Source organism: Prionailurus bengalensis, chromosome F2, assembly GCF_016509475.1.
Source record: "Prionailurus bengalensis isolate Pbe53 chromosome F2, Fcat_Pben_1.1_paternal_pri, whole genome shotgun sequence".
Taxonomy (NCBI): Eukaryota; Metazoa; Chordata; class Mammalia; order Carnivora; family Felidae; genus Prionailurus; species Prionailurus bengalensis.
In genome coordinates, this window is record NC_057353.1 from 1,004,965 (window position 1) to 1,022,063 (window position 17,099).

Below are 17,099 nucleotides of genomic sequence, written 5' to 3' on the forward strand. Positions count from 1 at the left end.
CTTCTTCATTCCTAGAGACTGTTAAGTCCCTCCATGAGGGCAGACTGCAAATTCAGCTTTAGATGCCTATACTATCAGCAACTATAAACTAGATCAGTGATTCATTCCCAAACTGTGGCACAGTAAAAATCACCAGGAGAGCTTTTAAAAGTCCTGATCCCCAGGTCATACCCCTGAAGAATTAAATCACAGTTACAAGGGGCAGCGGCCAGGCAGCGGCATTTATGTTAAGATCCCCAGGGTATTCCAGCCCGCAGCAAGCTTTGATGATCACTGAACAAGATCCAACTTTTTTAAGCTTTGCAACTGTGCCAGATTCAATGTCACTCACTTACCTGGTCTACATCACATGCAAGTTGAAGTAGCACAGGGAAAGTTCGCTTGTAGAGCTGGTACATGGGTGGGAAACCCTGACCACTTTCAGGCATCTGAGTGGCTTTTCCCAACATAAACATAACTATGCTGTGTAAAAGTTCACAAGCTGCAACCTAAAACAAGCCAGGAGTTCAACAAGTTTAAGTTTCCAGGTTTACAAGAGAAGAATATTTTGAAATGTTACTCAACTTAGCCCTTTAAAAAGAAAAACTTCTGTAGCAGGTAACTATCATTCCCAAATATAAATTAACTGGAAGCAGCACTTCTTGCATAAAACTAATGCTTCTGTGCACTTTGATCTGCATCCAAGAGGTAAGAATGAAAAATTAAACGATTTAGACAAACTGGGAATGGTACCTTCAAAGAAATATGTTTCATTGCTACCATTATCACAGAACTTTACTTCATTTGTCAGCACATTTTTAACCTTCACTTTTAGTAAATATATTCTTAAAACATTTTTTGGAAATTTACAAATGAATTTCATAAAAACTTGAGATTATCTGTTTCTAACCTCCCACGTTAAGGTGATAATAATGGTGCACAAATTGGAAATAAGTTTTAAGTACCCTTTGTACTGCATTTTCTATTCTGGACAGTTTTTTGGTATATTAGTGTTTTGCCAGGTTATTATCTACTAAGATTTACGTTTACTTTTTATTAGCAACATCTACTTCTGATAATTAAGTCACTAATTGCTGTATTACAGAATATACAGAATTAATAATATTGGAATGTCTGAAATATATTATCTATTTCCAAACAAATACAGGTCTTAAAAAGCATAGATTATAAATAAAATAATAAAAAATGAAAGTACTTTAGTTTGTCTGTCACTAGCTGAAAGAGCTAACTCTGTGACCCGAGGCAAGAACACATCCAGATAAATGACAGGCTTCATTTCTATAAATGGTACTGCAAAACTGAGTCTTTTTTCTCTGTCCCATGCCACATATTTCTTCATCATTTCATCTGAGGATGTGGCTGTTAAAAAAAAATCAGGAAGAGCATGTTTTCATTCAAAATCTTTCTAACATCAATTGCTCTACAATTCATTAGTGAAAGTAGAATGCTTTTATACTTTTAACACATCATTCATCTTTCCTTTTTCGTTTTTACTTCAGACATGTACATGCCATTACATTATCACCGACATACTATTTTTAACTTTGATTTAAAGTAAAATTATTTTTAAGCAAGTTTAATAGTCTGGAATGTTTAGTTTCCATTTTCAGTAAGAATTATTTTAGGTGTTATGTGGAAAAATGATAAATGAACAATAAAAATCTCCCCTTTGTAAACATTTATTTTCCAATGTAGGTTCTAACTTCCTAAATAACCAAAAGTCATTAGTATACTTAATATGAAAGATCAAAACTAAAAATACAGATGAATTTTTAGTAATCTAAAATGCTGATTCTGATAGAAAAAAAACACTCTAAATAAATATCCAAATATTAAGAACATCAGAATTTTCAAAGATTAACTTTGAATTCCTGACACAAAGTATAATATTAAAAGTGTCACATTAGATTCTGTTTCGAAATGGAAAATGTGTTTAACAAACCAGACTAGAACATCTTGTCAACGAGTATAGAGTTATCCAGATTGCATGGGTATTGTCAAAACATTTCATTTGGCAAAATATTATTCTTTGTAATCTCACTTGAAAATATATAAATCACATATAGGAACAAATACTACAATATACCATGATCTGTATATACTCAAAGTACAAATACATTTACAGAGATAAATTTATTTTAAAGGAAAGTTTACCTGTTAGGAGATTTTTGTTTATTTGTCCTCCCAGAAAGCCAAGCATTTGTACTACTCTAATCCTTATTTCTTCTAAGGACAGTACTTCATTCTGCAAATTTGAACAATAATACACATGGGATGATAATGGAATTAAAGATTAAGAGAATTATGAGAAGAAAAAAAATGATTTTATGACCCTCTCTGTTACTAATTTCTTTCAATGGTTCATTACATTCTATACAGTACTGCTGTAAATATTACTGCAAATTCATGGAAAGAAGTCACATCTTTTCCAGTTTTGCAGTCAGATGTCCATTTCCAAGGCCAGTGGTCACAAAGTTTTGGCAGGATCCTTTACACCCTTAAAAAATACTGAGGATCCCCAAAGAACTTTTGTTTAAGTGGGTCACGTTTATTGATTAATTTCTCCTACTAGAAGTTAAAACCTTGAAATTATTTATTGTTTTATTTAAAAATACGAAACCCAGGGGTGCCTGGGTGGCTCAGCTGGTTGAAAGTCTGACTCCTGATTTCGGCTCAGGTCATGATCTCAGTTCGTGAGATCCAGCCCCACGTTGGGCTCTGTGCTGACAGCGTGGAGCCTGCTGGTGATGCTCTCTCTCCCTCTCTGTGCCCCTCCCCTGCTCGCATCCTCTCTCTCTGTCTCAAAGTAAATAAACAAAACAAATAAACAAACAAAAAAAACCCCACTGAAACCCATTACATGTTAACAAATGACATATTTTTAGGAAAAGTAATTACATTTTCCAAATAAAACAAAAAACCTCAGGAAGGTGACACTGTTTCACACTTGTGCAAATCTCTTTACTGTGTGTCTCACTAGGAAACAACTATAGTGATATGTTGTTAGGCCACACTTGTAAGATGGAGGAGTGTTTTCATAGTCTTTTTAGGTAACAGCTTGATACAAATTGAACAAGTCAAAATTTCTCCTTTTTTTAAAATTCTTTTAAGCTTATTTACTTTGAAAGAGGGAGAGAATGAGCAGAGGAGGGGCAGAGAGAGAGGGAAAGAGAGAGAGAGAATCCCAAACAGTCTCTGCATGGTCAGCACAGAGCCTGATGCGGGGCTGGAAGTCATGAACCGTGAGATCATGACCTAGGCTGAAACCAAGAATCAGACGCTCAATTGACTGAGCCACCCAGACGCGCCCCCCCCCCTCCCAGTTATTTCTTAGTTACAATGTGGAATCTGAAACCTTACCAATGAATTTGATGTAGTCTGTTATATTAAAATCCACTAGTCTATCCTGCACTTCAAGTGGATTTTTTTACCTATGCATGACTTGGTAACATAATGTACTGGGTGATGTGAAAATACTGGTTTACTGGGTTATGCAGATCTTACAAATGTTGACACATTTCATTATATATGCAAAAAAATCACATTGGTTAATATCAACAATATTATCAGAAAACTCTTTAAGTATTAAAAAGCTGTCAAGGGGCGCCTGGGTGGCGCAGTCGGTTAAGCGTCCGACTTCAGCCAGGTCACGATCTCGCGGTCCGTGAGTTCGAGCCCCGCGTCAGGCTCTGGGCTGATGGCTCAGAGCCTGGAGCCTGTTTCCGATTCTGTGTCTCCCTCTCTCTCTGCCCCTCCCCCGTTCATGCTCTGTCTCTCTCTGTCCCAAAAATAAATAAACGTTGAAAAAAAAAATTAAAAAAAAAAAGCTGTCAAGTTCACGGTGACGGTTGCAAGTTTTCCAAAATTTAATTTTTGTTTAAAACCTTACAATTTTATCATTGGCAACAAATACTCTCAGATGTTTTCTTTGAAGTGACAGTCTCACTCTATTTTAGATAAAATCTCTGCCAAATACCGAACAGCCACAGTTTGTCAGTTGTTCTTTCAAGTAAAAATGGTGTTCCTGAAAAAGTGCCTACTTTAGCTCACAGCTCAAAACATCACAAAGTGCTTTTCCTAAAGACAACTGCCACACCGCACTATGCAACAGACTGCTTTATGCACACTTCCTGTTTCATCACACAGAACATTAAGAAGACATGTGTTCAAGGGTCAAGATTTAATAAAGTGCTTAGGAATGAACAGTGTTACCCGTCATTACACCATAGTGCAAATGTCAATGAGTAAAAATAGCTTTGGCCTTGCACCCTGGAACCCACAGAGTCCTCACATCAAGAACCACTCTCCTAATGAGAAATTGTATATCTGTAAAGAAGTTTTATTTGTAAAACCAGAAATATGCTCAAGTAATTTTATTTTGTTTTATTTATATGTGATAAAAGAATTTAAATATTTTAGACAGCCATCTCCAGTTCTACGCAGTGTCTCAATCAAAAGCTGTCAAAAATAACGAGGTGGAGGAATTTACCCTAGAGCTTACATTATCAGTTCTAGACATTAAAAGTTTTTCAAATTTTAATTTTCACTCCATACCTAAAATAGGTATTTTCTCTATAGTCCCTTTTCTCTCTTTATTCTTTGTTTCCTATTACATCATAAGCCACATCTCAAAAACCTAATCTCAAGAAATCATCACCAAAAAAACATAAACCCTGGCATCAATTAAACTTGACAAAATATTTAAGGCCTAAATGAATCAACCTTACATATCCATAATATCAATATTATGATTGCTTACTGAAGATGATCCATATTACTTTCTTTCAGCCACTAAATATATTTGAAGGTAAAGAAAACAAGAAAACACGATCAAGACAATAAACCAGATAGTTAATATTTCTTACATTTTTATGGCTAAAAATACACTGAAACTATTTCTATACTGTTCTCTACTTTATAGATAAGAATAACTAACATTTTAAACAAAGATTTTTACTCTTCATAAGTTTAGAATCTGATCTCTCCATTGTTTAAGGTAAAGAATATACAAAGGATTTCTTACCAATGAAATGGTCTTTGTCTTTTTCAGATGCTTTAACACAACTTTATTAAATCCTTTCTGGGCAGCCCGAGAAAGTGCTGACACTTCCCAGTTCTTGGTCTCATCTATCAACAGTAAACAAAAATAAATTTCAAATAGCATCCACTCATTTATTTGATGCACACTAGGGAGTACACAGAATACTGCCAAATTTAAATTAAAATTAAAATCCTAATTTTAATTATGATTAAAATATTAAGTTTCTACAACAAAAATAATTAATAATGGTTGTCCTGGTTTTAAATATCATTGTCTACTAAAAGAAACATGGTTCCTTGAAGAAGTGGCTAACTCCAGACATTGGGTAGACCTATATTTATAAGAGAACCCTGAATCACCTTTTTGGTTCTAGGAAGGAGCTGCTTGAAGCAGCCAATTCCCACTCCTTATATGGAAGCCAAATCTGGAACAATCTGAGCATAAAAATGAAAAACAAAGATAAAAGACTAGAGCCACTGGAAAAATAAGAATCCACAAGTTCCTACTAATATAAAGGAGAAAATGAAGTAACTTCTTACAATAGAATGCCAACTAGTATGATGGAATGATGGAGTCAGAAAATCACTATTTTACAACCATCACAGTAGTAAGAGATTCAGGAAAAATAATCAAGGGGTACTCGTGAGGAGGAGAATATTTACAGTTGTGAAGTATCTCTCCATAAATTTTTTTTAAAATGATTACAAACTTAGAGAAAATTTTGAAGTATGGAAAAAACATACTTTTCTTTCCTGAACCATTTAAGAGTAAGTTACCAGCCTGATGCCCCACCACTCCTCAATACTTTAGCTATGTTTGCTACAAGGACATTCTCCTACATGACAGTCATTGCAACTATCCAAATTAGGACATTCATCTTGAGACATGACCCACAATTAACCTTCAGCCCCACTCAGGTTCCAGCATTGAGCTTAATAATGTCTTTATTCAAAACCACATGTCATATTTAGCTGTCCTGTCTTTTTTAGTAACCTTTAAACTGAAACAATTTAGTCTTCCTTTGAATTTAATGAACACTCAAAAAATTATATGCCAGGAATTTTGTATACTGTTCCTTTATTTGGATTTGTCTAATGTTTTCTCGTGATTCGATTCAGGGTATAGAAGCCAGTTACAACATTTTACCAATGCCTTTATTAACTACTGAGTTAAATAAATTCTTTGACACATGTACACTTTATTACCAGTGTAGAGCCCTAATTGTAAAGCTATAAAGTTATTTTTCATGAGTTCTGCAGATGCCCAGAAGATTGGCTGACAGAGCCAAGTAAGCTATCTTCGTTGGAAGACACCTCACAGGTGATTTAATCCCAGCACGTCTTTTCTTGGCTCCAGAAATGAAACCTAAACGACAACAGAGCCTTACCTCTGCTTTGTCTAGTTTCCCTCTCTATAATTTTGTGCTTTTGGTTTGCTTATGCCCAAGAAGCAAGTCTCCATGGGTGGGAGCAATAACTAAGAATTTGTTTGCTGACCATTTGGTGACCTTTTGTGTACAGATGTTAGAGATCTACTCTCTGATGGGCCAGAGATGAAAAGAGGATTTGTTTGTTTTTTGAGCTCAGACTAATTCAGAATTTTGTACAATGGGAACAAGAGCTCTTTGATATCTGAATTGGTCAATGTTTTACCTTACTATTGTGTCTCTGGAGCTAGGACTCAAATTGCAGATCTAAAGCACTATGCTCTCCATCTGTTGTTGTAGCGATGTGCCTGAACTGACAAAGGCCTTTACTTTTCCTAAAGTGCATAATATTCTCCTGTATCTGAAAGGTATTAATAGATTAGATTATAAATTATCTTCAAGGAGCTCTGTTGGGCCTCGTACATATAAAATATAAAATGAATGTTCCTATAATTCTCTGAAAATGCTTTCAACGTTTACTATAATGCTTTAGATGCACCCTACTAAAAAAAAAATCTTAGAGAAACTAACGCAGAAACATTTCAGGAATCCATATTACATAACTAAGGCATATCTTTGTTAAATGAGACAAGTTTAATAATTTTAAGTTTAATTTTATTTTTAACTTTTTTTTTTTTATTTGAGAGAGAGCGCATGCGAGAGTGGGGAAGGGGCAGAAGGAGAATCTCAAGCAGGATCCATGCGGGGCTCAATCCCACAATCCTAGGATTATGGCGTGAGCCAAAATCAAGACTTGGATGCTTGGTTTAAATTTTAAACATGTCTTTTTATCTATTAGTGTTAATTACAATACAAGTGTACATTACTGTACTTGGGCTTGTTATTCCCTATACTTATTCAGGCTTACTAAGCCAATGTGCTAACATACTTCTCATAACATTTTTTATTGCCATATAAGACACATAACATAAAATGTATTCTTTCAACCATTTTTATGTGTACATTTAAGTGGCACTAACTACATTCACAATGTTGCCTAATCATCACCACCATCTACCTCGAGAACTTTCTCATTATCACAAACAGTCCTATGTAAATTTTAAGTTATGAAAAACATTATAAATTTATGTACAACTAAACCTGAACCATGATTTGGACAAACTTTTTATTTCCCCAATACTTATGTTTTGTAGCATGACAGCAGCTGGAAGATAACTTCTAAGCTCTTTAGGCAACTTGAAACCTTGGACTGAGTGAATTAATAGAAAATCACTACACATGCAGATAATTACTCAGTAAAATAAAATCTGAAACGATGATCAGTCAGCATCACTTTTAAGTTTGTGTGCTTTTGTTTGTTTTTATAGGATATAACAAGAAAGGACCTTGGGGTCATGTTAATGAATGTGTATATGCTGCCAATTGGAGTTGTATAGGGATGGAATGGCTGAAGACAATGGTGTCATGTGTGCTCACAGAGTTTGAGAAGTCCGTGAGTATGGAAGACAATTCTCAATTATCCACTCTGAGTTTTCTTGGTAAAAAAGAAATGTGTTTGGTAGTAAGTTATATTCGATAAGCTGTTGAAGCTACTGTAGAAGCAATACTGCAGAAATACAATTTGCGGTATGCTTCTCTCTTAAGGAGTTTTCTCATAAAGCACAGTCTTGGGCTTTTTGGTGTCTAGAACACTTTTCACAACTGGGTCTTAGTAAGACCCCACATATCTTTGCTTATGTGGGTTTGAACTAGTAATAGTTACCATAGTAAAAGCAAATACTATTTTTTTAAGACTTACTGAATTGAAGATCATGTTAACATGCATACCACCTAAGATGTTAGTGTTACTTTGAAAAGTGATTTTATGAACTCCCTGAGACAGAACTGCTTCTTTAAGGTTGTGCTTATTTTTTTGTTGTCCTTGCCTGAGGGCACAGAAAAAAAGTGTTTAATGTCCAAGAATTTACTACATATGTTTACTTCTTAGGCATTTTATGAATTCAGGTCTACATTCAGGTCTTTAATCGATTTTATTTTTGTGCATGGTGTAAGAAAATGATCCAGTTCATTCTTTTACATGCAGTTCTCCAATTTTCCCAATAACATTTATCAAACAGACTGTCCTTTCCCCATTATATATTCTACCTCGAGCTTTGTCCTTCTTTCTCAAGATGGCTTTGGTCTTTTGTGGTTCATACAAATTTTAGGATTATTTGTTCTAGCTCTGTGAAAGTGCCATTGGTATTTTGATAGGGATTGCACTGAATCTATAGATTGCTTTTAATAGTATGGACATTTTTACAATACTAATTTTTCCAAACCATAAGCAGGGTGCATCTTTCCATTTGCTTGTGTCATCTTTAATTTCTTTCATCAACGTCATATAGTTTTCAGAGTACAGGTCTTTCACCTCTGTGGTTAAGTTTACTCCAAAATATTTTACTCTTTTTGATTCAATTGTAAATGGAATTTTCTTAATTCCTCTGACAGTTCATTATTAGTATACAGAAATGCAACAGATTTCCATATATTAGTTTTAATCCTGCAACTTTAATGAATTTATTGATTAAAAAAAATTTTTTTTAATGTTTATTTATTTTTGAGAGAGACAGAGACAGAATGTGAATGGGTTAGGGGCAGAGAGAGAGGGAGACACAGAATCTGAAGCAGGCTTCAGGCTCTGAGCTGTCAGCACAGAGCCCGACGTGGTGCTTGAACTCACAAACTGTGACATCGTGACCTGAGCCAAAGTCGGAGGCCCAACTGACTGAGCCACCAGGGGCCCCAGAATTTATTTTTGTTTCTAGTGGCATCTTTAGGATTTCCTATCACATCATCTACAAATAGTGACAGTTTTGTTTTACTTCTTACCAATTTGGATGCCTTTTATTTTTAGATCTAATTGTTCTGGCTAGGACTTCAGTACTATGTTGAATAAGAGTGGTAAGAGTTGACATCCTCCTTGTCTTGTTGCTGATCTTAGAGGAAGAGCTTTCAGCTTTTCACCATTGAGTAGATTAGCTGTGACTTTGTCATACACAGACTTTATTATGTTGATAGGTCTCTATACCCACTTTCTTGAGATTTTTTATCAAAAACAGATGAATTGTGTCCAATGTTTTTTCTATTATCTATTAAGATGATCTTATGATTTTTATCCTTCGTTTGGTTAATGGAGTGTATCACATTGATTGATCTGTGGATGGTGAACCATCCTTGCATCCCTGGAATAAATCCCATTTGATCCCTGTGTATGATCCTTTTAATGTATTTTGAATTCAGTTTGTTAATATTTTGATGAGGGTTTTGGTGTCTATGTTCATCACAGACACTGACCTGTAATTTCCTTCTTTTGTAGTGTCTTTGGTTGTGGTATCAGAGCAATGCTGGCCTTACAGAATTAATCTCAAAGCATTCCTTCTTCTTCAATTTTTGAAACAGTCTGAGGATAGGTATTAACTTTTCTTTAAAAGTGAGGTAGAATTCACCTGTGAAGCCATCTGGTCCCAGGCATTTGTTTGTGAGGGGGGTTTTTGATTACCGATTCAATTTCATTACTAGTAATAGGTCTGTTCAGGTTTTCTAGTTTTCCCTAATTCAGTCTTGGATGATTGCAGGTGTCTAGAATTTAAAAAAAAATTTTTTTTAATGTTTATTTATTTTTGAGAGAGAGAGAGAGACAGAGAGAGACAGAATGCAAGCAGGGGAGGGGCAGAGAGAGGACACGCAGAATCTGAAGCAGGCTCCAGGCTCTGAGCTGTGAGCACAGAGCCCAATGTAGGGCTCAAACCCACAGACCGTGACATCATGGCCTGAGCTGAAGTCGGACACTCAACCGACTGAGCCACCCAGGCACCTCAACATGTTTCTAGAATTTATCTATTTCTACTAGGTTGTCCAGTTATTGGCATAGAATTATTTGTAGTAGTCTCTCATAATCCCTTGTAAAATTTTTGTGGTATTAGTTATAGCTTCTCTTTTATTATGGATTTGATTTGGGTTCTTAATGAGTCTAGCTAAAGATTTATCTTTTTTCTTTTTTTTTTAAAGTGTCCAAAGAACAAGCTGTTTCACTGATTTTTTTTTTTTTTTTTTTTTGGTCTGTTTCAATTATTTCTGGTCTGATCCTTATCCCTTTCACTAACTTTGTGCTTTGCTTTTCTCTTTCTAGTTCCTTTAGGTGTAGGTTAGATTGTTTGAGATTATCCTTGTATTCTGAGGCTGGCCTATGTTGCTATAAATTTCCCTCTTAGAACTGTTTTTATTGTGTCCCATAGACTTTGGAATGTTGTATTTCCATTTTCATTTGTCTCAAAGTATATTTTTTAATTTTCTCTTTGCTTTCTTTATGGACTCATTAGTTGTTTAGGAGCATGTTGTTTAGCCTCCACGTGTTTGTCTATTCCAATTCTTTTTCCTTGTAATTGAGTTCTAGTTTTGTACTATTGTGGTAAGAAAAGATGCTTGATACAACTTCAGTCTTCTTACCTTTACTGAGATTTGTTTTGTGGCCTAACACATGATCTGTCCTAAAGAATGTCTTAGAGAATACTCCACATGCACTTGAAAAGAACACATATTCTGCTGGTTTTGGATGGAATGTTCTGTACATATCTGTTAAGTCCATCTGGCCCAGTGTGTCACTGAAGGCCACTGTTTCCTTTCTGATTTTCTATCTAAACGATTTATCCATTGATGTAAGTAGGGTGTTAAAGTAAATCCCCTAGTATGATTATTTCTCCTTTTGTCTGTAAATATTTGCTTTACATATTTAGGTGCTCATATACTGAGTGCACAGATACTTTCAACTATTATGTGCCCTTATTGAATTGATCCCTTTATCATTATCCAGTTAGCCTGTCTCTTGTTATAGTCTTTATTTTTAAGACTATTGTGCCTCACACAAAAGAGACAAAAAGTAAAAATTTTTAAAAATATAATTAAAACAAAGTTTATTTTGTCTGAAATAAGTACTGCTACCCTGGCTTTTTTTCTTCTTCATTTCCATTTGCATAGAATATCTTCCATTCCTTCACTTTCAGTCTGTATGTGTCTTTTTGTCTTCTGGTCTGACATGAGTCATTACCGGCAGCATATTAATGGGTCTTAATTTAGTTTTTTAATCCATTCACCCTTTGTCTTTTGATTGGAGCATTTAGTCCATTTACATTTAATTATTGATAGGTATGCACTTATTGCCATTTTGTTCATTGTTTTCTAGTTGTGTTTTAGTTCTTCTTGTTCCATTCCTCTTCTCTTGTTCTCCTCCCTTGTGATTTGATGACTTTCTTTAGTGTTATATTTGGATTCTTTTCTCTTTATTTTTTACATATCTATTACAGGGTTTTGAATTCTGGTTACCATGAGTTTCACATATAATACCCTACATATACAGCATTCTATTTTAAGTTAATCATTACTGAAATCTGAACATATTCTAAAAGTGCTATATTTTTACTCCCCCGACATGTTTTATCTATGTTTTATCTTTCTTTTGCGTACCCCTTAACTAATTATTGTAGATATCACTGATTTTACTTTTGTTTTTTAACCTACATATAAACTTTAAAAGCAATTAATCCACTATCTTCACTATGTATTTACCTTGATCAGGAAGATTTATACTTTTTATATTTTTTTGCTACTAATTAATACCCTTTCTTTCCAGCTTAAAGAAGTCTCTTTTATAAGGCCTGTTTAATGGTGATGAACTCCTTTAGTTTGGGACACTCTCCTTTAATTCTGAATGATAACTTTGCTGGGAAGAGTGTTCTTGATTTTAGGGTTTTTTCCCCCTTTCATCACTTTGAATATATCATGCCACTCTTCTGGCCTGCAAAGTTTCTGCTGAAAAATCAGCTCAGAGCCTTATGGGGCTTTCCTTGTATATAATTAGTTGCTTTTCTTTTGCTGCTTTTAGATTTTATCTTTATTTTTTGCCATTCTAATTATGTGGCTTGATATGGACCTCTTTGGGTTCATGTTGTTTGGAACTCTCTGTGCTTCCTGTACCTGGATATCCGTTTCCTTCCCCCGGTTAGGACAGTACTCAGCCATTATTTATTCAAGTAAAATTTCTGCCCTTTTGTCTACTTCTTCTGGACTCCCATAATGCCAATGATAGTATGCATGATGTTGTCCCAAAGGGCCCTTAATCTATTCTAATTGTAAAAATTCATTTTTCTTTTTCCTGTTTCATTTGGGTAACTTCCACCACTCTGTCTTCCAGTCACTGATCCATTCTTCTGTATCATCTAATCTGCTGGCTCTGAAGCCCAGCTGTGATTGTTCTAGGTACACTGGTGGTGGGGCTGCCCCCACAGGGCAGAAGCTGATGGGTGGGGGGCAGTCCTGGCTGAGGCTGCCCACAGGATGTGGTGGAGTTGCATCTGTGTAGGGTGGGATCAAGGCCACCAGCCAGTACAGCAGGGTGGGAGCCATTTTGGAATGGTGCCTGCTGAGGTGGGTAGGTCGCACAAAGGTGGTTTGCAGGGAACACCGGGGTGGCATGAGTGTTGCAAGACAGACAAGGTGTCAGCCCCGCATTCATCAACACTTCTATTCCCATAGAAAGTTACTAACAGCACTGCCCCTCTGGCACACTCTAAAATCAGTCAATAAATCTCCCTCATATGTGGCCCAGGTGCTTTTCAAACTGTTGCCTCCTTGTTTAGTCTCAGAGTGAGTAAGTTTCTGCATAGGCCCTTTAAGAGTACAGTCTTGGGGTACCTGGGTGGCTCAGTCAGCTAAGCGCCCAACTTTGGCTCAGGTCATGATCTTATGGTTTGTGGTTGGACGCCCACGTTGGACTCTGCTGACAGCTCAGGGCCTGGAGCCTGCTTCAGATTCTGTGTTTCCCTCTCTCTCTGCCCCTCCCCTGTTCACGCACTTTCTCTCCCTCTCAAAAATAAAAATAAACATTAAGAAAAAAAAAAAAGGAGAAAGCAGGCAAAAACCTCTTTGATCTTGCCCGCAGCAATTTCTTACTCAACATGTCTCCGGAGGCAAGGGAAACAAAAGCAAAAATGAACTACTGGGACCTCATCAAAATAAAAAGCTTCTGCACAGCAAAGGAAACAATCGGAAAAACTAAAAGGCAACTGATGGAATGGGAGAAGATAACTGCAAATGACATATCAGATAAAGGGTTAGTATCCAAAATCTACAAAGAACTTATCAAACTCAACACCCATAAAACAAGTAATCCAGTGAAGAAATGGGCAAAAGACATAAATAGGCACTTCTCCAAAGAAGACATCCAGATGGCCAACCGACACATGAAAAAAGGCTCCACATCACTCATCATCAGGGAAATACAAATCAAAACCACAATGAGATACCACCTTACGCCTGTCAGAATGGCTAACATTAACTCAGGGAACAACAGAGGTTGGCAAGGATGCGGAGAAAGAGGATCTCTTTTGCATTGTTGGTGGGATGCAAGCTGGTGCAGCCACTCTGGAAAACAGTATGGAGGGCCTTCAAAAAAACTAAAAATAGAACTACCCTACGACCCAGCAATTGCACTACTAGGCATTTATCCAAGGGATACAGGTGTGCTGTTTCAAAGGGACACATGCACCCCCAAGTTTATAGCAGCCCTATTGACAATAGCCAAAGTATGGAAAGAGCCCAAATGTCCATCGATGGATGAATGGATAAAGAAGCTGTGGTCTATATATACAATGGAGTATTACTCAGCAATCAAAAAGAATGAAATCTTGCCACTTGCAACTACGTGGATGGAACTGGAGGGTATTATGCTAAGTGAAATTAGTCAGAGAAAAACATAATCATATGACTTCACTCATATGAGGACTTTAAGATACAAAACCAATGAACATAAGGGAAGGGAAACAAAAATAATATAAAAACAGGGAGGGGGACAGAACAAGAGACTCATAAATATGGAGAACAAACTGAGGATTGCTGGAGGGGTTGTGGGAGGGGGGGATGGGCTAAATGGGTAAGGGGTATTAAGGAATCTACTGAAATCATTGCTTCACTGTATACTAACTAATCTGGATGTAAATTTTAAAAAATAAAAAATAAAGTTAAATAAAAAAAAAAAAGAATGCAGTCTTGGTTTCCCATAGCCCTCCGGCTCTTCCAGAATTAAGTCTCACTGGTTTTCAAAGCCATATGTTATGGGGCTCATCTTCCTGATACAGGTCCCCAATGTGGCCTGAATCCTTCACTCCTCCATGCCTGTGATAACCCTCCTGCTGTGGGTCACTGCACTAGGGGTAAGGGTCTCAACAGTCTGCATCTCTGCCCTTTCTATGTGTCTCAATGTGGCTTTTTCTTGATCTTTAGCCATAAAAGAGCTCTTTTGTTAGTCTCAGGTCATTGTGAGCGAGAGTTGCTCTATATGTAGTTGTAGCCTTCGTGTGTTCACAGAAGGAGGTGTGCTCAGGATTCTCCTACTCTACTGTCTTGATCCTCCCATGATTATCTTTTTTTGCTGATCCAAATTATCCCCAATTTTGCCTGTAACATTTCTCTATCATTCTTTGAACATCTTCTTAATTTCCTGATGTCTCAGAAAATATAACATTCTAGGTTCATCTTGTATTTTCCCTGTCCCAGGCTGGAGCCAGTCATCTCTCCAAGGAGTTCTGGTTCCTTTCAATGTAAAATGACATTTAGAAACCATGATCTGGGCACTAGGTTTGTTCATTACTATTAGGTTTGTTCATCACTATTCCAAAGCAGGCCCTTTCAATGGACTGATTTGGAATACATGCATGCATGCGCGCGCACACACACACACACACACACACACACTCTGTCATCTCTATTTTTACCCAATTCTTGACTCACTCTGTCGTCTCTATTTTTACCTTAATTTACCCATATGTATGTATATATATAAGTGTCTGTGTGTGTGAGCGAGAGAGACAGAGAGGAAGAAAGGCAGAGAAAAAGACGGGGAGAGGGAAAGAGGAAGTACCATGATCTCACACCAATACATCCATTTGCTATCCAATACCATAGGGTTCACTTTAGTTTTCTCTTTCTCTATTTGTAACTCCCTTCTCTAACAAAGAGAAATCTAGCTTCCATTAACCTTCATTTATTTATTTGATCAATCACCCATATGTCACCTTCTCCATCCCGCCTTGACCTCCACACCCTATGAAGCCCAACATGCAGGAACCTCCCACCCTGCTCCAGCTCCATGCCAGGCTGCCCCTCCAAGTTGCCCCCCTTATGTTCCTGGGGACGACCACTGCTACCCTAACACCTAACTTGCTCTGTGCTGCCTAAAGGCCTTAGGACTGAATACTTTAGGAGAAGAAAGGAAGAGGATTTCAAATGACTAACTCCCACAAAGGTAAAACTATAACTTTAGGGTTACATAAAGGTGGAGCAGAAACTCACTAACCAAACTGTCAAAATGAACATAACTGGTAATGGCACCAATTACTATCATGATGCTATGAGGAGGCCATGGCATCAGTTCTGAGTGTTTCTGCCAAAATAGCATCCCTGAACCTCATCATGAGAAAACAGACAAGCCCACACATGAGAACTAAGACAGGCTAAAGAGCTACCCACATTAAAGAAAGCTAAGGCATTATGATAATTAAATCCAACACATAGTCCTAGATTGAATGCTGTATCAGGAAAAGTATAGCTATAAAAGAAATTAATGGGACAACTGAGAAATCTACATATGGATTATAGATTAGAAAAAAATACTGTATCTGTGTTATTCTTCCTGATTTTGATAATGATACAATGGTTGTATGAAATAATGTCCTCACTCTTAAGAAATACACATTGCAACATTTAGGCATAAACATCCATGATGTCTGCAACTTATAAAGGGTTCAGAAAAAAATGTCATGTATAAATACACACACATATTATCACCTAATATAAGGAGAATACATGCAACAATAAAACAGGGAACAAAACCTTACTTGTGGAATCTGCGTAGAGTATACAGGAGTTCCTTTCACTATTAGTGCAACTGTCCTGAAAGTCTGATATAATTTCAAATAAAACATTACTAAAAATAGGAGTTGTCTTTAAGTTTATGGATTTTCTTTTATTATTTGCTTTACCTACTCTCTGTTTTTCCCTATCTTCTAATTGTCTAAAGTACACATATTTATGAATAGCAATAGCAATATCCTTTTGCTTAAAAGAATCACAGTATCAAGGTGCATGGTGGCTCAGTTAAGTGTCCAACTCCTGATTTCAGCTCAGGTCATGATCTCGTGGTCGTGAGCTTCAGGCTCCGTGGTAGGCGTGGAACCTGTTTAATATTCTCTCTCTCCCCCCTCTCCCCTGCTTGCATGCCTGTGTGCACACATGCTCTCTCTCAAAACAATTTAAAAAAATAATCACAGTATTTTCCCTTATAATTTTTTAAAAAACATAAATCTTTTCTTTTTTTATTCTTTAAAAAAATTTTATTTACTTTTGAGAGAGAGACACACACAGAGGCATGAGTGGAAGAGGGGCAGAGAGAGAGAGGGAGACACACAATCCAAAGCAGGCTCCAGGCTCTGAGCTGTCAGCACAGAGCTCGACGCAGGGCTCGAACTCACAGACCACAAGATCATGACCTGAGCTTAAGCTGGATGCTTAACCAACTGAGCCACCCAGGAGCCCCGACATAAATCTTTTCAATGAGCTAATTGACAGAACTAAATTCTA

The 17,099-nt window shown here is 36.7% G+C and overlaps 1 protein-coding gene across 1 annotated transcript in view; it reads right to left on the reverse strand.

The window, feature by feature from the left end:
* The window catches only part of PRKDC (protein kinase, DNA-activated, catalytic subunit), a 204,104-nt gene that overhangs the window by 159,861 nt on the left and 27,144 nt on the right, over window positions 1–17,099 (reverse strand). The window contains exons 22-25 of the mRNA XM_043601034.1: window positions 5,024–5,127; window positions 2,155–2,245; window positions 1,196–1,359; window positions 336–488 (exon numbers count right to left, since the gene is read on the reverse strand). Coding sequence (XP_043456969.1) covers window positions 336–488; window positions 1,196–1,359; window positions 2,155–2,245; window positions 5,024–5,127 — 512 coding nt within the window. The remainder of the gene's footprint in view (window positions 1–335; window positions 489–1,195; window positions 1,360–2,154; window positions 2,246–5,023; window positions 5,128–17,099) is intronic.